This window comes from Ambystoma mexicanum, chromosome 2p, assembly GCF_040938575.1.
Source record: "Ambystoma mexicanum isolate Mex_15411 chromosome 2p, UKY_AmexF1_1, whole genome shotgun sequence".
NCBI classification, from domain to species: Eukaryota; Metazoa; Chordata; class Amphibia; order Caudata; family Ambystomatidae; genus Ambystoma; species Ambystoma mexicanum.
The window spans coordinates 739,788,587-739,810,478 of record NC_090923.1 but is presented as its reverse complement, the minus strand read 5'-3'; the positions used below and the strand labels follow the sequence as shown (position 1 = coordinate 739,810,478).

The following is a 21,892-nucleotide window of genomic DNA, read 5'->3' as shown; positions in this document are numbered from 1 at the left end:
TCACAGATCACGTAGCATCGTGGAAAAGTGCTTTTAAAACATATGCACAATGAATAGCTCTGAGATGCAGGTATTTAAATGAAACCATAAAAAATCTAACAGGATTTGTAGGAAATTGAGATGACGAAAAGAAGTAGTAAAAACAGCCAAATCACACATTTGGTATTACAGGAAAACCTGTACTGTTTTTCAAATGATTATTTGTGTTTGCTTAAACATCACCCTCTTTTGAATAGACACGTGTTTATGAAAAGATTCACCACCCCCTAACTCACTTTAAATCATCACTTTGTGAAACTCACATTGGTACGTTTTTAGCTGTGCTAGTTTCAATATGCTGCAACCAGTTGAGAGGCATTGCTGTCTGTATATGTTGTCTAATAGGCCGGCTGAAGGTGTGGTGTGTATTTAGTTTATTGGTTCAGGATATCACTGGCACATTGGGGTAATGTGGGAGAAATTGCATTGTGTTTGAAACTATCTGTCCAGGAACCTTTCCTTAAGCGATTACCTCTCCTACCTAAATAAGAAATATAATAGTTATATGTAAGAATGCCTATCACCCGTATAGAAAATGAAGCAGCAAAGACAAGCGGTAAATGTAACAAATTTTACATTGAAATTATTGAAAACAGTAAAAATACACACGTTTTAAATTGAGAAAAATAACTTACATGAAGAATAACTTCAATAACAAATGAAGAAAGTACAAATTCGTTTTTCTTTTTTTTAAAAAAAGCACATTTTGTCCAAATATATGTACTTGTTTAAAATAAATGTCTGTGGGTTTCTTATTGGTCTAGTAATACGGGGAAATTGCAATTCCCCCACCATACACAGATCAACTCAGCCCCTTTCTTTTGCACTTACCCATTTCCATTCATGAAGGTGTATCTCCAAAATGCAGGATACACCTGTATTCCCAAGAACCGTTAGAACCCTCATCTGCCATCCTCATCTGCCCAGAACCATTCCGGTCCTGACCAGAAGCGTTTTACGTATTCTGTTTTAAAATATTAAGATTGGGTTATTTTCCCATACTGCAGTGTCCTGCTCTCCTTCCTTCCCAACTCGTTTCGACAGCCTGCTCTGCAGACTGGACGGGAAAAAGCTTTTCCAAAATAGGATGCTGTTACTTTAAGATTTTAGAATGGGGCATGGTACGTGCCAGCCCAACCCATGTGTCACCAACCTCCACCTCACAGTTCCTTTTTTTCTGCCTATTTGCTTGGACGTGGGACCAGCTTCTCTGTGTGCTTCCCTTTTTTTGGGCATTTGTAGTCACTTTTTGCTGTCATCCCTCCCTGAGGGGAATAGTTTTGGAATTGGCACCTTTTTTTCCAACATTGCCTCCTTCTCCACGCATGGAGTTGATGACAGGGTTCAAGTGGTGCATATGATGTGGTAAACACTTCTCAGCGGCTAACCCTCACAGAGCCTGCATAAGCAGTCTTGGTAACTACTCCCAGTGAGTTCCTGTAACGTCCTGTCAGTTCTGTGTTGGTATCAAACCCATGCTTAGTCTGCATAATCAAGAAGGGTCTGGAACTTCAGGTCACTGTGGAAGGAAGTGTTTGCATCCTAATGGTAAGAGTGAGTTGGGACCGGGCACCATCTCTGATTCAGCATCGCCCTTCAGTCCCGGTGGTAAGGTTGCCACCTCAGATAGAACCAAGGGCCCCTGTACTGTCCAGGCGCAAGCACCTGTGAGTACCTCTCGAAGGGAAAAGCACTGAGTCTCAATACTTGGCCTTCGGTTCCGAAGGCCTTTTCACACAAGATAAAGTTTAGAAGGTACCACTCCCTGAGAGACACGTTCAGCCTGGACTGGTATAGGAAAACTCTTTATGCATTCCCTCCCTTCCCTCTAGTGGAGTCTGATCTTATTGGGAACTTACTGGTCCTGGCAGACGTGCTTCTTTGGCCGCCTTCTACTTTTGAAGGGAGCATTTCATTTCACCCCCACCCCCAAGTCTTGAGACCTCCTAGTCTGGCAGGGCGGCTGTGCTTCACCACTGCATTACATTGTTGAGCTTGAAAGTCTGGTTCCTGAGGAACTAGATAACAGCAACTCAGGAAGTTAGATTACAATTTCTCAGTCATATGTGTAGCAAGTAAGAATTCTACAGTAAAACAGTACAGGAATAAGTGGCACAGATTTTGCCACTGGGCTCTGCCTAAGGATATTAATTATCTGAAACCCTTGTTGGACAATGTTTTGACCTTTATAACTTCCTTAGTGGATTCTGGCATTCGAGTTCCATCCTGCAGGCATTACCTTTCTGCTGTCACTGCTTACCTTAATTCCTCTGAGGAGATTTTTTCTTTAAAAACAAAATTGTCAAAAGGCACTTTGGGGGTATTCTTCATCTCCACCCTCCATTCAAATTCCACAATGGAATCTTAACGTAGTTTGAATGCCATTTTGTGTAGGCCATGTAAGCCCTTGACCTCTTGTGACATAGACCGTCTCACTTGGAAGCGGTCCTTTTTAGTGTCTTTTAGTTACGCAAGAAGACTGTCAGAGCTTCATGCACCTTCCTCGGAAGGTCCTTATACTGTCTTTCATAAAAACGAGGTCATTCTTCAGACTGTGCCTTTGTTCGTTGCTAAAGTATTTTCGGATTTGCACAGAAGTTGCTAGAACTTTGAAGTTCTACCTGGATAGGACCAAGTCTTTCAGGAAATCTGACTGTCTTTATATCACCTATGGTGGTCTTTCACATGGGAACAAGGTAGCTAAGGCTACCATCTCCAGATGGATGGTTTCTTACATCTCTAAGGCATACCAGCTTTCTGTTCTCCAGGCTTCTGAAGGACTTCCCGCTCATTCAACCAGAACTAAGACAGCATCTGTGGCCTTCCAGAGGCATGTACCCATTGCTAACATATGTAGGGCAAGCAACTGGGGCAAACACCTTTGTTAGGTGATATACTTTTGACCCATCATCTAGGAGAGGTGCTCTGTTTGGCTAGCAGGTGTTGTGCAACCTTTTAGCCTGAACCCAGGCAGGCAAATGTGGTCTCCTCCACCCATTTCATGGATCTCCACAGTCTGGTTTCCCAACCAGTTAAGAAAGAGGGAGAGCAGAACGCTAGAGTATGAAAAACGTACCTTCATGGTGATTCCAGTGCGCTGTCCTTGCTCTCCCTCCTTCACTGAGCCATCCCAGCCATTCCCCCATGCAGATGCCATGTCGTAACATTCACGGTGGAAACAATTGTGGAACTGAGAGGAGTCGTTGGTGATGCAGGACAGGAGTGGAGGGGGATGCTGGTGGGTACGGATCCCAATTCTAAAGTCTTAGAGTGACATCATCCTCTTTTGGTAAAGCTTTTTCCCATACAGTCTGAGGTACAGGCTCGCCCAACCAGTTGTAAAGGTTGGAGTACTGTAATTACCATGAAAGTAATGTTTTCGTTCCTCCTTGTTAGCATAGTTATTTTGACCTCTTTATTTGTAGTATTCTTCATATTTGCAGTTATTTTGGACTGTATACCAATAAAAATATGATGGTGTACTCGCTACATGTGAAGGTGGAATTCTTTCGCCTTTGTGAAAATTGTCAAATACCCTCAGAAAAATGCTGATCCCCGAAAAAGAAAACACTGGTCCATTGCTGATGACATTGCTGTTCATTTTGGATGCCCCTAAGTAAAGCAGGTGATAAGGATGGGATGTCCTCATTCTGAGATGGTTAAGTTTGTTTTCCCAGAGGAGGGTCTAGCCGTATCGTTTTAGTAATTTCGTAGCAAAAAGAACCTTTCCGAATCTTACTGCAGGAAAGTGAGCCAAAATGTTTGTTTTAGCAAAAATGTGCAAGTGTTCCCCCTTGAGCTGGGAAACTATCAATTTTCTCTCCAGATTCGCTCGAGTCATTCATTTAAGAAGAAGGCACCGAATGCTTCTCAGACCAACGGGGCAGATGTCTCCAGTGGGAAAGAAAGCCTGTTTACCTTAAAGCATTTCCCACGCTCTGGTGAGTTTGCAAATCCCAGCTGTTGTATCCTAGAATTCTAGCACGGAAGCTACCATGTCCACGTTTAATTTGTTTTTTGTCCAGGAGTGAGTAGTTAAAAAAGTCATTAAAAAAAGAAAGGTACAGTCATCAGGGCTTTTTGTATGTGCAAGAAGAGAGGAGAAAGCTAATAAGCTGGTGGCTGTGTTGAGGTCCATGAGGATGTTGATTTTAAAGGTGCTAGGCGTGGCTGTGGCTGAAGTACTAGTCATTTTTAAAAATGTTTTTTATTTTTGCGTCCCCAGAATTGGAGTTATTTCCAAACGTAAGGATCTACTGGTGTATTTTACACCTGCCCTGTAACAGAAAAGAAAGAAAGGTGGGTGTAAGCAGACATGGCAGATAAAGGGCACGTTGAGGCAGGATGGGTGGGTGGGATGCTTGGAGGATGGAGTTGAGGTCATGGGTGCTGATGGTGCAAGATGGTTGGGGTTTAGGTGGCAGTCATGGTCAAAGGGATTTTGTCATGGTGATCAACTGAAGCACTATGATTGGTGAACTAAATGTTGCCCATACACACGTCAAGGTAAAATCACTATGTTTGTTTTCAGTCTAAAACAGAAGTGGTTTAATTTCGAATTTCTTTGCAAAAGAGGTGGCTTTAAAATTGACAGCATCTCTAAATCAGGGTACCGAAAGCCCCCTTTGTATGTATATTTAGCTTAGAGTTGAAGATACTAACTGCAACAAGCATGACAAATTTCAATGGGGTACTGACCAAATAGATGAAAACGTGAACTAAACAAGCATACACGTTTGTAATGTTTATATCTCATTTGTAAATTAACACTTCTGCAGGCCGAAGGATATGTCTTAACTTTCCAAAACCCTCTGCTTGGGCCTCCATGCCTTGTTCTTCCTCCCTCAGTGCAAATATTGTTCTCTTTGTTTAATGGTTCACTTAATCATTTTGGAACAACTGGGATGACTTCTTACTTTGAAGACAGTTGGATATGAATGGGGATTTCTTTGAAATGGAACCCAGAGGAGGATTGCCACTTTGTGGGCAGAGGGCAAGGTACCAAGGTGTCTGCAGGAGGAAGTGCAACCAGTAGTAGTCCGGTCTATGGGGTAGAGATGGTATTACTTGGTAACAGTGCATGGACCCCTGACTGACACATCTGTATCTTGGCAACATTGATTTTCTTTTATGGAATTGAATTGTTGAGTTTAGGGAAGGGGCAGTAGAGTACCCTTTGCTTCCACTTATCATTGTACATGGACTGTTTCTATTCTAACCATCTTCATATCAGTAATGTCTTCTTATTCTGAACTTGCCTTTGACATCAGTTAAAAACGGAGTTTATTCTTTTTTCCTATTTAATTTCCTTAAAATTCGGCCAACTATACTTCGATTTGATGTACATTGTTTACATTTTAAGTATGGCATACGAAGGAGTGTTGACTATGTATACTAGTGACCTAAGGAATTTGCTGAAAAAAGTTGATATATCTAACTCCCAATGTATATGTGCATTGGTGTATTGTATTTTGAGACAGAAGAATACGCAAATAAATATTGAAAGAAACAAGATATTTTCGGAAGAAACTCTGCAAACAATATAAGGGTCATGGAGGGAAATATAGAACATCTTTGATCTCTATAACTAAATTAATGAATGGGCTGATTTACACAGTATATAGATTTATGATGCACCTCTATTTCTTCTAAAAATGAATGGTTCACATGAATCACGTGACCACCCATAACATTCAGCACTCACTGATTTTAGGTGAATGTTTCAGGTTGGGTGGCAATATACAATGTGAAATTCCATGCCTGATTGCTCCCATCGGGGATGAATGCAGACTTATATTTGTCTTGAAAAGGAGTTCGACATCGTAGAATTTTCCAATTTAACACAGTAATTATTAATTTCTCTATAGTTCAGCAATGATTGTATGGTGGGCAGTCCCGCATCTTGAATAAAAAAATGAGTAGAGGTGGCCTGTGATAGGTTTACTTAGCGAATGTCTTTTGTAGCGAGAAAAATAAACTTCTTTGAGATGTTCTGACCGCACCTATACTAGGTCTTTGTTCTTCACTTTGTAAGGGCTTGGGCTGATGAAGTCCAGCCCTCACCCTTTAAAGTAAGCACACTCAACAACTACCAAGAAAATGTGCCATTGGCCTGCATGCCTTTGGAATTTCAACATTATCTTAAAGATATACTCACTCCTAGCACACATCTTCTAAAATGTTCAATTTCTGCTTACCAACACCTGTCACACTTTACAGACCATTATCTGTAATAATATTGACATGACAGAAAGTGTACATTTAGAAGAAGTGGCGAATCACAATCAAAGAAATGTCTCTCTCTTTCTTGCCATTAGACCGAACAAAACATGTGTGAATTGGTATAATTTAAGGATGAAGCAAACATTTGAAAACTAGTTATGTCATTGGCATACATGTGTATCTGTTAAATCTCCCCCTAATTCTTTTTCGTCTGATTTAGAATACCCATATGCTACCAACTCTAGGCACTAAAATCATATTAATATTACAATTCTACAACATATAGGCAAAAACTAAAGAAGATGGAAATGCTGAAACATATGCAGTGGTATAAGTGTACCAAGAAAATGTAGAGGAACTCTGTGACCTCATGTTGCGGGCATGGCAGGTTGACAGCCAAGTGGGTGGAACTGGCAAAAGAAGGTGGTGCCCCTGTATTGCATTTCATTATTTTTCTCAGTCTGTCAGTCAGTGGGATCATTTGTTTATTGGCTAGACTCACTGATCGTATCTCATCTAGAATGTATACCTTACATCTACCTGAACAGATGTGTCTTCAGCAGGGGCCTGCAACTAGAAAAAGATTGTGTTGTTATGATCAGAACTTGGTCATTTACTCCAAGTACTGTGCCCCAAGAATACAAGTCTTATCTCCTCTGGCCTAACACAGTTTTAGGGATGTCTAGTCTGTGAATGGCCATAGACCAATAGTTCCATCCTGGGATATACTGTGTGGTGCTATCCTGAAGGGAGGCAGGGGCATCTCCAATGAAAACATTTGGAAGGATATAAAGATTATTAAGTTGATTGTTTTACTCTACTGGAAGCCATACCCAGTTCCTGTAAACAGCTAGGACATGAGCACTTTTCCTGTGTCTAGAAAGCAATCCGTTTTGAGCTACCTGGAGTTTGCTAATATTTTCATTGAAGTAACCCCAAGAGTGCATTGCAATAGTCCAAGTGAATAGTCACTAAGGCTCCTACAATTACTTTACTCGTGCATGAATGGGCAAATCCCCCATTGCCACCTGATATTAAAAAAGTATCCCTTGCGAATGGCATGTACCTTTAGAAACTATATCGTCTTAGCATTCTACTTGTCCAGTTTTCCAAAAACCAAGGGGAATTGCAGTGCGAGGAGAGATTCCTTCTTAGTGTTACCAGGATCTCTCCCATCTTTCTCTGCCTAAGATGAAGCCAGCTGTAATCCATCCAGGCTATGTCTCTTACGCTTCATAAATGTACGGTCTGATTTCAGTTTAACTGCAACTAATATAAGCTGGTAAAGTGAAGAAGTATGCTTTAAATTCAAAAAGTACAGTTCCAGAATGGTGAATATGGTTGGAAAAAGCAGTGAAACCGTTGACAGTAAAAAAGTAGTGCAACTCCACTCCCGACCGTTGCCGCTCACTTCGATCAATGAACATATGTTCCTATGTAGTCGTCTCATACCTGGTGAAGAAGTACGCCCAACAATCAAGACAGTTAGCTTTCTCAAAGGTACTGACTGTACCGTTCAACCTCACGTATCCTGGACCAGCCACAGATTGCAGCCTTCTTAAATGTCCCTTTCTAGGGCTGAACACAAACTGACTTTAGGTAGCTGAACACCATGGCCAGAAGGGATTATTTTAGAGCGAGCAACTTTAGGTAGCTTTTTGTATACCAAGCCTTTGGCAACATTTAATCCATGGTTGTTTATTGCCCAGCTGGGATTGCAAGGTGAGTGTATTGTGAGGTTTGTCTTTCTGAGATTGATTGCTCTCTGATTCTAGGTGGCTATTTGTTAAATGGGTGAGAGTAGTATCCTATCCAATTGTGTTCTGGATCTTGCATGCAACCTTTTACTCTGGAAGAGATGTGAAGGGTTTAGCCTATGCAGGAGAGGGTGCATAGATGTCCTGCACACCCTAACTGACGGTGGGAACATGAAAGAAGATAAAAGACTTTGGGTCTTTTGAGACAAACAGCCACAGATACTGCTCTGGGGTCTTTACTACATAGCCCTTATTACATAGCCCTTATAGAAACATGGAGTGCATGTTATGCTTTCCTGGAAAATGATCTATTTCTTAACGTGTGTATAACGTGAATGTATGTATGTATAAATTCTTTCTGTAGATTTATCACCATAGCAGCTGTAAACTAATAATGCTGGTGAAACCCATATTTTTCTGTATGGGGTTACAGTAATTACTGCATATGGTAATCCAAGGTATAACCCAACTCATAATGAGGGTCTTACTCGATAATGGAGAAAGGTCATCTTTGAAATTGGTTCATAGACATGAATCCTTTATAATGTTCTGACGCGCCCTGTAGTGCCAGGTAATAGTAACATCCTGGTCGGCTTTACTGTATACCTACTACCCAGGTTAGCTACTTCATGTGAAGCCTGCATAGTGCAAGATGTGTGTTCACTATGACCACATAAAATTAACATTCCATGACATGACCTTCCATCCACTATACTCTGGTAAAATTGGTGTTTTTAAAATCATGTCCTTCCTGCTTTTGCTATTCAAACCCCCTTTAAAATGTTCCCTCATTTCGTATTATGGCCTAATTCAAAAACAAGATATAATCTTTCAGTCTATGCACATTAAGGACAAGATGCAACTTCTCATGGCATGTACCTAATTTAGTTCACACTCTTCAGAGAAGCCATTTTTACCAATATCTCTCGTCTGCATTTTGTAGGCACTCTGTAGTAGGCTGGTGAGTGAGACACATGACACATGACATACGTTTTTACTGGTGTCTTTATAAAGAGTATTGTACGGGGGTGCTGTTTCTTGTCTGCAAAATGCCTGCAGGCTGAGACGGCTCAGACAGACGGCTCACTTATCCCAATGTAAAATCCTTCTTTCCGACGTGCTTGGGCACAAACGTGCTGCTTCGCTGAGAACAGAAGCTCTGTGGCACCCGACAAGCAAAGTTTCATCCCTGAGAACCGCAGCGTTGCAAGGATAGATTGTGGGCGTTAACGAAGAGAAGGAGGCCTAACGGCCGCTAAATATCGGAGCATGGACATCAGAGCAAGGGATCTGCCCCGGCTGACTCCCTATGAACATCTGCTAAATTTCCCGAGTGCGGTGAGTACTGCGTGGCCTGAGGTCTCCTCCTGGGCGTGGAGAGAAGCTGGCCCTTTTGCTTCCGCGGGGGTGGTCTCTGAGGCCGCGTGGCCGAGAATAGTGGTGTCAAAATTCTGAGATGGGCAAGCAAGCCTCCCGCACGGCTGGGTGATCCCCCTGCTGCGGTGCCACGAGGGCCCGTGTGCCAGGAGTGTATTGCTGAGGCCCACTGGAGCCGACATTGGTGAGAGAGATACGGCAGCACTTGTGCATAGACCCTGTCAGTACACCCTACTATAGCAGTTGTGGAGGCTGTGAGAGGGGCCGGCCCGCCAAGCAACCAGACTGTAGTCACCTGGGAGTAAATAAAACAACTCAGTAAGAAGGATTATCAAATCATCAGAAGGCAGAGACCGGGGTGTGAAGAGTGCTGCATTTTCGACACTGCAGTGTCAGCACTGGTTGAGTGGTGGAGCGAATGTCCTGCTGACGTGGTGCTGTGCCTGGAGGAGGCTAGGGGGGGTGGTCCCCCCCCTTTCAACCCATAAATGGGTCCTCGATGTGTAGAGCATCGTGGAGTAAACTCAGATGCACAATGTTAAAGGTACTGAACCCAGGTCTGATCCTGTTCTGACAACGTGCTCTGGAGGATAGCGAGGCAGCACTGATATTACAGTAAGTGCTGGATATGGAAAACTTTATTGAGAAACTTCTTTTGGACACTCTGGGGGCCCACCTGTTTCAAATATGTTCCTAGTGGAGAGGGCGCCTCGCACCCTGGCTACCAGTGCCATCATCGCTTGAATATTCAATTATAGAGACATAGATGTGCTACTTAAAGCTGGCAAAGAGAAAGGAGATCTGAGGCGAGGCTCTGCAAAGATTCAAATGTCCCCCAATTTCAGTCCACAGGTCCAGGAGCAAAGAAAAACTTTTCAGGCCGTCAAGAACATACAGAGGAAGAACGAGGTCTGATATGTGATGTTATTCTCAGCAAAATTGAGGGTGGCTCGCAATGGCAATGTTAAGTTTTTTATAAACCCTGAAGCGGCTGAAAGATTTTCTTCTGGATTACCTGATCCCAGGTGCTCTCCACGCCGGTCACCTGGCTGAAAACCGGCCAGTTGACATTCTGATTTAACATTTGGATTGTACTCTCCTGCATATGAAGCAGTAGGTTGCTGACAAGGAGCCGCAGAGCATCAGAAGAGGTTAACCAACACAGGAAAGTGAACATTTGAAACAGGTAGTCTGTCACTGGGAGCTATAGCAGGTGCTGGCAGCTCCCCAAGTCCGCAGTAACTATGGGTGTTGGTGTGATTTGTTTGGTTTCATTGGTTAGGGATTCCGGAGGGGATGAGAGCTGGTATGTTTGTGTTTGTGGTGTGGGTATGGGGTGGGAGTAGGGATGTTTTAATTCAAGTAAGTACAGCACCAGCGATTACACCTTTTATGTCTTAGATGATCTCTCTGCAGTCCCCTCGACTACTCGAGCGAAGCAGAGTTATGTCTGTGGTGTTTTGGGACACCAGTGGACATGGGACGGGGGTTGAATAACATTGTTATAGGTATTGTATGGATCAACAGGTGAGTGAATCCCACTGATGACTTGGAACATCCGTGGGTTTACCAATAATAAAAAGTTCAGCCTGGTCATGAATCATGCAAAAAAAGAATCAGGTGAATATTGTGTTTCTTCAGGAGGCCCATTTGGGAATGGAAAGCAAGCTCCCTGGGGACCAGGGAATCCCACTGATGACTTGGAACATCCGTGGGTTTACCAATAATAAAAAGTTCAGCCTGGTCATGAATCATGCAAAAAAGAATCAGGTGAATATTGTGTTTCTTCAGGAGGCCCATTTGGGAATGGAAAGCAAGCTCCCTGGGGCCCAGGGTTCGGGGGGTTCATAGGTATGGCTCCTCCCTCTCATCCCACTCCAGGGGTGTGGCCACGTATATTGATACGTCACTAGCTTTCCGTCTTAATGAACAAATTGGTAACACAGTGGGACACTTTATTATCCTAGCGGGCGAATGTGTGGGAATGCAGGTTCTTCTAATTGATATATGTACACCCTGATTATTGACTCCCCTGACTTTTTCCAGACATGTGCAAACTATATCCATACATTCGAGGGTATTGTATCCTCTGACGTATTCCACATCTATGACAGGTAATGTCCGCAGCTGTGCTGCTTTGGAAAATTTTCGGCAGAGGGCGTCCTGCGTCAATGACGTTGATTCGTTGTCCCTCGAATGCCTCCGTCGAGGGTCGACGTCACCGGATGTTATATATAAGACGCACAGCGCCCATAGCCTCAGTTCCTTTTTTTCCAGAAACGTGTTTGTTTCGGAATCTCGGCGCGCTCGATTCTTCTCTTCGAAAGCAATGTCTTTGTCTACTACCCCAAAGTCGGGCTTTAAAAATGTCAGGACTGCGGTTCGAAGATGTCCATCACGGACCCGCATGACATCTGCCTATGGTGCCTCGGCGAAAGCCACGCCACGGACGACTGCGAGGATTGCCAGTCCCTGACGTCTAAGGCCTTGCGGGAACGTAAGAAGAAATTGAAGGTAGGTAGGGTGTCTAAGCCCCATAAATCGAAATTCGCTGGGCTTTCGACCGATGACACGAGGGGCTACTCTCCACGTCAGCGAAAATCCAGGGGGTCTTGGTCGAGGAGTGGTTCCCGCCATTGCTCTGCCTCATCGAGGCATTCTAGGAAGCGCTGTCACCAGTCACCTTCCCCGTCCTCGTCGGGGGAGGACTCCGCCAGACGGTTGACTTGTCCCACCAAGTCTTCATCGCTGGCCGAATGGGAATCATTCCGCTGGCAGATGTTAGCGATTTTCGAGTCGCAAGGCACAGTTCCCTCCGTGTCTTCAAAAGAAGCTGACAAGGAACGGGCTCGGCCCACCTCTCGCACGCCTTTGGGCTCGGGCGGTCAGCACGATCATCGGGTGCCCTCGAGGTCCCGTTTGGACAAGGGAGATCGACATAGCTGTACCAGATCCAGGTCCCAGTCCTCAACGCCATTGAGACCGTCGGAACCTGTGAGCCCTTCGAAGAAGAGATCGACGCCATCGGCGCCGTATCTGTCGAGGGACACTCTCGGGGCTCCGCCCTCGAGGAAGTTGTCAATGGAGTCGGCGCCTCGATCGACGCCGAGTCCCATGGTGCCCTCGATGCCGTTTGAAGAGGATTTGCCAGAGGTGCCACAGAGGGCTGTGGAACCTCTGACGAAGGCTCTCATTAAGTCAGTGAGACCTGTTTTTGAGCCCTATTCTGTTCCTACTCCTAGATTGGAGTTTTTCTAGCCTTTGCAAGACATTTCAGAGGTTGAGGAACTGTCTGATGAGGAGATGGTTGTGCCTCCTGATGTCCCTGATGATCTTTTGTCTGGGCATAGTCAGATGGAGGGACTTCGTCAGTCATTGCATGACGCTAGTGGCCTTGACACCTCTCCGTAGGTGGAGTTTGGCCGACCTGAGCCTGGGGCGCATGCGGATTCCTCCTATCGGCGTCTCATGCCAAGGGTGACAGAATACTTGGGGTGGTCTGCTCCACCTGTTGATTTTGCTCAGGATGATTTGACGGACATCCTGGATCAAGGCCCACCAACTGACCCAGTGTTGCAGTTTCACATGGCTTTGCAAAGGAGGGTGGCGGTGGCTTGGACTGCTCCGGAGAGTCTACCGGCAGTTAATAAGTCGCTTCCGAAAAGATAACGCCCATCCAGTGGTGACCCCTGCTACTTATTGACGCACCTTACCACCCCTCCTGATAGGGATAATAAGCACTTTGATGGTTGAGCGAGGAAGGTATTTTCGGCTGGGGGTATGGCATTGAAGGCGGCCAACTCCACTTGTGCCTTAGCGAGATTCACACACACTCTGTGGAACTGTGCGTCTTTGGCGGCTGAGCATATTCCCGAAGGGGAGGAACGGGATGGTGTTCTAGCCCTCGTGCAAGATGGCAAGGATGCCATGTGTGAGTCCGTTCAGTCGGGTTTGGACATGGCAGACTGTGTCAGCCGGTCCATGGCTGCGAGCACCGTGATACGCAGGTTTGCGTGGTTGCGGAAGTCGGGGTTTGCTCCTGATGTGCAATCCCGTCTTCTGAACATGCCCTTTGATGTTGTTCATCTGTTTGGCAGCAAGGCGGACGAGAGCCTTGAGAGGTTGCAGACCTCCAAAGCTGCATTGAAGTCTTTGAGCACAGCAGTACGTCAAATCTCAGCCTTTTCGTCCTAGGGAACAGCAATGGAGGGGAGGTTCCTTTCAGTACTACTCTTCTTTTGGTAGATCAAGAGGAGCTGGCAGTCAAAGGGGCCACCGTAGGAGTACCTGGGGTGGAAAGCAAGGTACTCGGGGTGCCAAAGCCGCCCGGGCAGTTGCCTCTTTGCCCTCAGGCACTGCCGCAGCCGCGTCCGCTCAGTCATGAGGCCCATGGTTTACCGGTTGGGGCAGACTTGCACAGCATCTTGGAGAATGGCGGGCCATTACTTCAGATGTGTGGGTTCTGGAGATCATAGCCCACGGCTACTGTCTTCCCTTCCGGCAGAGGCCTCACGACAGTCCACCGTGGAAGCTCTCTTTGAAGCGTCCAGATCTGCTCCTTGCGCAAGAAATCCTATCCCTGCTGGAGAAAGGCGCCATAGAACTGGTGCCTGTAGCGGAGAGGAACAAGGGATGGTATTCCCCTTATTTTTTGATCCCGAAAAAAGACGGGGGATTGAGACCCATCAATGACTTGCGTTGGTTGAACAAGCTCCTCAGGAAGGACAAGTTCAATATGGTAACTCTTTCTCAAGTCCTCCAGGCCCTTCAACTTCAGAATTGGTTGGTGTCTCTAGACCTCAAGGATGCTTACTTTCATGTGCCGATTCATCCAAAGCACAGGAAGTACCTGAGGTCCGCGGTTGGCGACTCGCATTTTTAGTTTCGGGTCCTGCCATTCGGATTGACCTCCGCCCGAGGGTCATACCAACCTGCTGATAGTGGTGGTGGCAGCGTATTTTAGGAAAGGGGGGATTCACGTCTGCCCCTACCTGGACGATTGGTTGATCAGGGCGCGCTCTTCCGAGCAAGCCCTGGATCATCTGTCCATCACCTGCCACTCCCTTCACAAGCTGGGCTTCTCCCTCAATTTAAAGAAGTTACATTTTCCACCTACCCAGTGGCTCCAGTACATCGGAGCAGTGCTCGACATATCCCTGGGGCAGTGTTCGCCTCCTCAGGTGAGGGCACATCACATTCTGCAGATGGTGGACACGTTTCAACGTGCCCAGAGTCTCCCGGCTTTCAAATTCTTGAGGTTGCTTGGCCTCATGGCATCCTGCATTTTCCTGGTGCCAGAGGCCACGCTAAAGATGAGATCTCTGCAGTGGGCTCTCAAGATGCAGTGGTCGCAGTTCTCCGGCATGATGTCGATCCTGTTCAGATTCCGACCTCGGTCGCCCAGGATCTTCTATGGTGGACCGACGAAGGCAATCTGATGAAGGGAGCACCATTTTGGCAGCCATGGCCGGAGGTGACGATCGTGACGGACGCACCCCTCACAGGTTGGGGAGCTCATGCGAACGAGTTGACAGCCAGCGGACGTTGGTCTCAGTCGGAGTCCAGACTCCACATCATTCTGTTAGAGCTGACAGCCATCAGGCTAGCCCTGAAGGCTTTGCTGCTGTCTTTACGGGTGAAGAATGTCCTGATTATGATGGACAATACAGTGGCCATGCACTACCTCAACAAAAAAGGGGGGCCAGGGTTACTCCCGTTGCGCAGGGAGGCGATGCAGCTCTGGTTCTGGGCCATCTAGCAGGAAGTTTCGATCTCGGCAGTTCATCTGGCAGGAGACAAAATGGCGGCGGCGGACGCTCTGAGCAGGCAGAGCATGGTCTCTCACGAATGGGAGCAGGCTCAGGAAGTTCTTTTGGCCTTTGGGGAACCCCACAAGTGGACCTCTTTGTCACCAGTGTCAACCGGAAGTGCGAAAGATTCTGCTTGTGGGAATTCCCTCCAAGAGGAGCCTTAGGGGACGCATTCGTAGTGGAGTGGTCCTTCCCACTGCTGTACGCGTTTCCTCCAGTCCCCGTCATTCCGCAAGTGTTGCAGAGGTTATGGAGGTTCGGTTCCCGAATGATCCTCATTGCTCCGGCGTGGGCCAGGAGAGCGTGGTACCCGGACCTTCTAAATATTTCCATCTGCCCTCCACACCGTCTTCCCTACCGAGACAATCTGCTCTCACGGGAGGGGGGTCGGGTTCTCCATCCAGAGGTCAAGTCTCTCAGCCTTCATGCTTGGTATCTGAAAGGTTGAGGTATAAGGATTGGGACCTCCCCGAAGACGTGATGGAGGTGTTGCTTTCAGTCAGAAGGCCCGCAACCAAATCCCTGTACCGTTGCTGTTGGAGAAAGTTCTGTGACTGATGCAGGATACAGAATGTGGATCCTTTCCAATGGTTTTGTCTTTTTTGCTTTCTTTAGCCCACAAGGCCCTGCAAGTGGGCACCATTAAGGGTTACCTGGCGGCGCTGTCCATATTTAAGCGCTCGTCTGAGGAATGTTCTTATTTAATTTCTCAGTTTCTAAAAGGCCTAACTAATGTGTTTCCATCGTCACCTTTCCAGGTGCCGATATGGGATTTTTATTTGGCTTTAAAGTTCCTAATGGGAGCTCCGTTTGAGCCCTTACATTCTTGTCCGTTGTTTTTAGTCGGGGTTACTTCCGCACGCAAAGTGAGTGAGTTGCAGGCACTTTCCGCCAACCCACCCTTTACTGTTTTCCATAAGGACAGGGTTGTCCTGCGGGTGCTGCCTTCTTTTCTTCCGAAGGTTGTGTTGGAATTCCATTTCAGCCAAAAGGTGATTCCTCCGGCTTTTTATCCTCTTCCACATCCTGGTAAGGAAGAGGAGAGGCTCCATAGGTTGGATCCTAGAAGAGCTTTGAGTTTCTATCTCTTACGGATGTCCCGGGTCAGAGTGGACAAACAGCTCTTTGTTGGTTATGCTGGAAGGCGCTTGAGCCAGGTGGTTTCCAAACAGACCTTGTCTAGATGGATCATTTTGCCGATCTCTGAGTGTTACTGTTTGGCGAAAGGACCCTCCAGTAGGCTTATGGGCTCACTCTACTAGGGGTGTGGCTGCCTCCACTGCTCTACAGAGGGGCGTTCCTATTGGCAATATTTGTGAAGCAGCCACATGGGCCTACGTCCATACTTTTGTGAGACACTATTCCCTGGACTTCATCCATGGGCAGCATTTGGCCTTTGGTAAGGCGGTCCTCTATTCAGCCATTTGATTGGGCATTCTAAAATTATAAAATTGGAAATTCTTTTCCCACCTCCATAAATTGGTACTGCTTTGGGAGTCTGTCATAGATGTGGAATATGTTGGAGGACACAATCCCCTCGAAGAACAAGTTACTTACCATATCTGGTAACGTTCTTTCGATGGGATGTTCCTCCAACATATCATCCAGTGACGTCGACCCTCGATGGAGCCCCTTGACAACAGGACGCCCTCTGCCAAAAAATTTCCAAAGCAGCACAGCTGTGGACATTACCTGTCATAGATGTGGAATGCATCGGAGGAACATCCCATCGAAAGAACGTTACCAGATATGGTAAGTAACTTGTTCTTCTCTGGGTGAGAGATTTTAATATTGCTGTGTCGCTGGGCCTTGATCGGTCATCCACTGCTCAGCACGTGCTTCCAAGGGTCGCCACAACGTGGGGTAATATCGCAGAATATCATGGTCTGATAGATGCATAGCGGGTTCAGGAACCACACAGCTAGGGAATGCTCCTTTTACTCCGGGGTGAATAATTGCACATCCAGAATAGACTATGTGATGGTAACTGTGGATATATAGCCATATCTCTAAAAGAAGCGAAGATCTTGCCCCGGATGTTGTCTGACCATTCCCCAGTAGCGATCTCCCTTTCTAGGCCAGCACAGGTTCCCAGATTACTCAGACAGCGACTTAGGGGACATGCTGTAGATGATGCTGTATTTAGGGACGAAATTTTGCACGATATACAAACCTTTTTCCAAGCGAATGTGGGCTCTGTAACGGACTCAAGAGTAACGTGGGGAGCGTTCAAGGTCTACATCCGGTAGTGCTGCATCTGCAAGGAGGGGGGTCCTCAAAGCTCTTCAGAGATCTATGACATCTCCTGAGGATGAAAATAAATGTCTGGAACAAGTGCAACAGGATGATCCAGGTATTGGGACCTTGTTACGGGAGAAAAAGGCAGAGAAGAGATATTTGTAGATGACCCAGTGGTGGTTGCGGCCTATGGGAAAGGTGACCGGCCCAACAGCACTCTGGCATGGGCGGTGAAGCGCGAACTACAACAGGGATCTATCCTTGAGGTTGAAGGCCCTACAGGGATACCAGTTAGGGACCATAAAGGGATGTATTCTGTTTTTCCCAATTAATATGATTGCCTATACTCCTCCCAAACATATATTAATCATAGCAGGATCGGGCAATTTCTTGATAAGTTGGCCCTGGGATGGCTTGACCCTGAACAGGCTGATAGGTTGAATGAGCCTCCTTCGGATGATGAAATACGCAGAGGGATATTGTCTCTCACCAATGGGAAGGCACTTGGGTAGGATGGTATTACTGCATAGATGTAAAAGGAATACGCAGATCTGCTTGTAGCCCACTTGCATATTATGTATGAGTCTAGATTAGCATCTGGTCTGTTACCCGAATCTACCAGGACTGCCCTGCTAACGGTTCTGTTGAAGGCTAACAAGGAGCCACAACAGTGCGCCTCATATAGAGCACTATCCCTAATAGACACTTATAATAAAATACTTGCTGAACTACTGGCGGATCGATTAATACCAAACATGCCTGCTCTAGTCCTCGCAGACTAATCTGGATTCATCCCTGGGCGGTCCACCCAAAACACTCTGCGCCGCCTGTTTGCCCTAATGCATAACGTTGACACTGAGATCCCGATTATTGTGGCTGCGCTCGATGCTGAGAAGGCTTTTGACTCTGTGGAGTGGCCTTTTCTTTTTTCGAGGTCCTGCTGAGATCTGGACTGGGTTTGGTGTTTCTTCAGTGGGTCAGGTTTCTCAGTACAGCACCCAGAGCTGGAGTGCTTACCAACCGGGTGGTTTCTGATTGTATTATGCTCAGAAGGGGTACTAGGCAGGGTTGTGCCCTATCCCCATTCTTTTCGCCCTTGCGGTTGAACCATTGGCCTGTTGTATCAGAGATTATCACGCTCATAGAGGGGTTCAAGTCTATTTTCACATTTCAAGCATTTCTCTCTGTGCAGACAACATGCTTTTATATGTCAAACATCCCAAACATAACCAACAGCCTTTTATACAAGAGGTCTGTCTCTTTGGTGAACTTTCCAGACTAAAAATCAACTGGTCTAAAACGGAGGTGTTGCCTTTTATGACTGGTGTGCAACATGAAGATATTGGGGAGTCCTTTAAAGTGGTGTCCTCAAGGTATTAGACACCTGGGTATAACAGTGACAACAACCCCAGCCTCCCTTCATTGAAAACTATGTGATGACTCTACAACAACTGGACCATAAAGTAGAAGCCTGGATCCTTCTCCCACTATAGCTATCGGATCTCCTTTGCCAAGATGTGGTTCCAAAATGAATGTTTATTTTAATAACGTGCCAATAGTTCCTGCGCTAACTTTTGGACATGATTGAGGAGCCTGATGGTATGATTGATTTGGGCGAGTAGGCAGGCCAGGATCTCGTACGATACACTGACCCAACCATTCAAGAAGAGTGGCCTGGAATACCCCAACCTATATGCCTACTATTTGGTGGCACAACTACAGTACACTGTTTTGTGGTGGTTTCCTTCCCCGGATTTACCACATGTCTAATTGGAAAAGGCGATAACCAACCCGGACGATCTGTTGGGGTTGCTGTGGGGGAAACGGAATCCCGTTGGGCAGAAGAGCACATTGCTCCTGGCTTTAATATTTACGGCGTGCATGAGGTGGACATTACACATGAACGACATTACGTTATAAAATAACAATTATAAATCATTATGGGGAGAAAGGATAGCTCAGGGGCAACGTGTTTGTCTTGGAAGTAAAACAATGCAGTACAACACAGGTTTGAATCCCAATCCTGCGCTTAGAAACCACTCACTGTTATTAAGCACATTATAAAAGAACAATTATAATTATATATTATAATTATAATATAATCACTGTTATTAAGCACATTATAAAAGAATAATTATATATTATAATTATAATATAACGAAAAGATATTTGCTCCACTTTGAGAAGCTAGGTGTGTATTCTTTGGGAGATATAATACAATATGGGAAATATATCAGATGGGACATGCTCACGGGAAGAGGGGAATGGACGACAGTAACTATGCTGTTGTACCCTAGACTGAGGAAAGGATTGTGGGCTGTGTGGCCAAGCTATCCGGATGCACCAGCGGTGTCACCTCTGGTTCCATTTGTTACCGAACCTACAAGATACACAAAACTGGTGTCCTCACTGTATAGGATTATTATGGGGAGGAAAGATAGCTCAGGGGTAACGTGTTTTGTCTTGGAAGCAAGACAACGCAGTGCAACACAGGCTCGAATTCCGATCCTTCGTTTAGAAACCACTCACTTGTATTAACATGTTATAAAAGAGCAATTATATTTAAACTACTGAAAGTGGACAAGCAGATTACATTTAGCGAAAAGTGGGAGACAGTGCTGAGGAGGGAATTGTCTGTTTTGCAATGGAAACTAATATGTATGTAAAAACAGAGATTATTACTGAACAATCGAGTTTGGTTGATCCACTTCAGGTTTCTGCACCAGATATATTACACCCCTGTCCAGCTTCAGAAGTATTACCCTGACAGACATGCTAAGTGTAATAGGTGTCCTCAAGACCCAGCTGATTTCCTACACGTGCTGTGTGAATGTACACATGCACACCCATTGTGGGAGTAGATCAGAGCGGCCGTGGGGCAGATGATCCATTGTCAACGTCAGGACTCCCCCAAAATGAGGTTACTATCATGGTTTGAAACAGGGTCCAGAGCTGAGACAATGATGTTGGGTATGGCGTCTATTGTAGCGAGGTCATTGATTGCAAGGTCGTGGGGGAAACAAAGAGCACCTTGTTTCCAAGAATGGTTGACTTGTTTGAATAATTGTGAGAGGCAAGAAACTCAGTATGCATTGTCCCTACCTAGTAGGAATAGGCCTTAAAGGACTTAAATGGGTAGGGACGCTGTGGACTAAGATGATGGGACTCAGTAGAATATCAGACTTTATTTTTACACCAGCTGGTCGGCTGTATTTGGGGAATTATCTATTGTGTCACATTGTTGGGGGGTGGTTCGAGGGTTGTAGGGGGGATATGGGTGGGTGGCTTTCAAAGGGAGTACTGTCTGTGTCTATGGTCCAATGTGGGGGTAGGAGAGATTATGATTTTGCTGTCAAGTATCACTGTATCTGTGTTGGTGCTTTCTATTTTGCTTTTTTGTTGTGTGGATATTTATTATTGGTGGGGTCTTTTGTATTTGTTTTGATATTGCCTTGTTATTGAAAATATTAAAGAAAGGTTTACAAAAATAAAGAGTATTGTATGGGGTAGGGTTGGGTTCATGCGCACTGATCCCAGCGGTGCAACTGCAAGTAACATATCTTTCCTCTGACAAATGGTGCGTGGATTGGGACAATTAAAATAAAGTGATCAGGGTGTCGGTCTCTCTCCCTAGGCTTCTCCAATGCTTGCAAGTCCTTGCCTCTTTCTGGGACACACTAATCTAAAACCAGAGGTATTTTCAAATGATGGCCACCCAAAAGTCCAAATCCCTAAGATTAATCAGCCTCCTGGGCTGCCTTAGTCTCATAATGGAAAGGTTCTGAAGTTTTCCCCAAATACAAGTTCACAACCCCATTCTTGCAAGTCCTACCCTATTTTGAGCTTGCAGCAAATGGTTCTTCGACTTTGGCTACTGTAGCCATTACTATGCACAGTTTGGCCATGCTCCATTGACCACTGTCTTTTCACCAATGTCTCTCAGGACCTTTCCCCCAACTGTTTGGACTTCCAAGATTTTCTGCCTAGACTTCACATGAAATCTCTACAGGTCATTCCTTGGTCTCAATTCCCCTTCAGGATTCATGGATGGTCCTTCTGAGACCATAACTTCTGTTTGAATGTGAACCCACCTTGTCTCAACTGGGTTCACATTCTTTAAGGCTTCTCAGAAAATCTCCCTCGAACCTTGGTTTCCTAGCGATACATGCTTGTTTCCGCCTGAGCTTTGCGTCTGCCCAGGTGCCTTGCCCTGTTCTTTCATGGACCTTGCCACTGTCTAGGATTCTGGGCGTGTCCCTTTTCAACCTCTGGATCATCCTCGCTTCCTACCCGGTCCCGCCTGAACCTGGCTTTTTGGGGAGAGAGCCTGTTTCCACAATTGCATCTTAATAGGTCCCTCCTAGACTTGGCTTGACGGTAGTTTTCTCAACAATCCCCCCATTACCTTGTTTTCGTGTGTGGTTCTTCGGTAGTTCTTTTCCAGGATCT

General features: G+C 45.7%; 1 protein-coding gene across 2 annotated transcripts in view; it reads right to left on the bottom strand.

The window, feature by feature from the left end:
- Nucleotides 1-209: 209 nt before the first annotated feature.
- The window catches only part of LOC138566734 (sprouty-related, EVH1 domain-containing protein 2-like), a 654,794-nt gene continuing 633,111 nt past the window's right edge, over nt 210-21,892 (bottom strand). For both annotated transcript variants that reach the window (XM_069644362.1, XM_069644363.1), the window contains exon 7: nt 210-4,316. In XM_069644362.1, the coding sequence (XP_069500463.1) occupies nt 4,306-4,316 (11 nt within the window). In that variant the 3' untranslated portion in view covers nt 210-4,305. The remainder of the gene's footprint in view (nt 4,317-21,892) is intronic.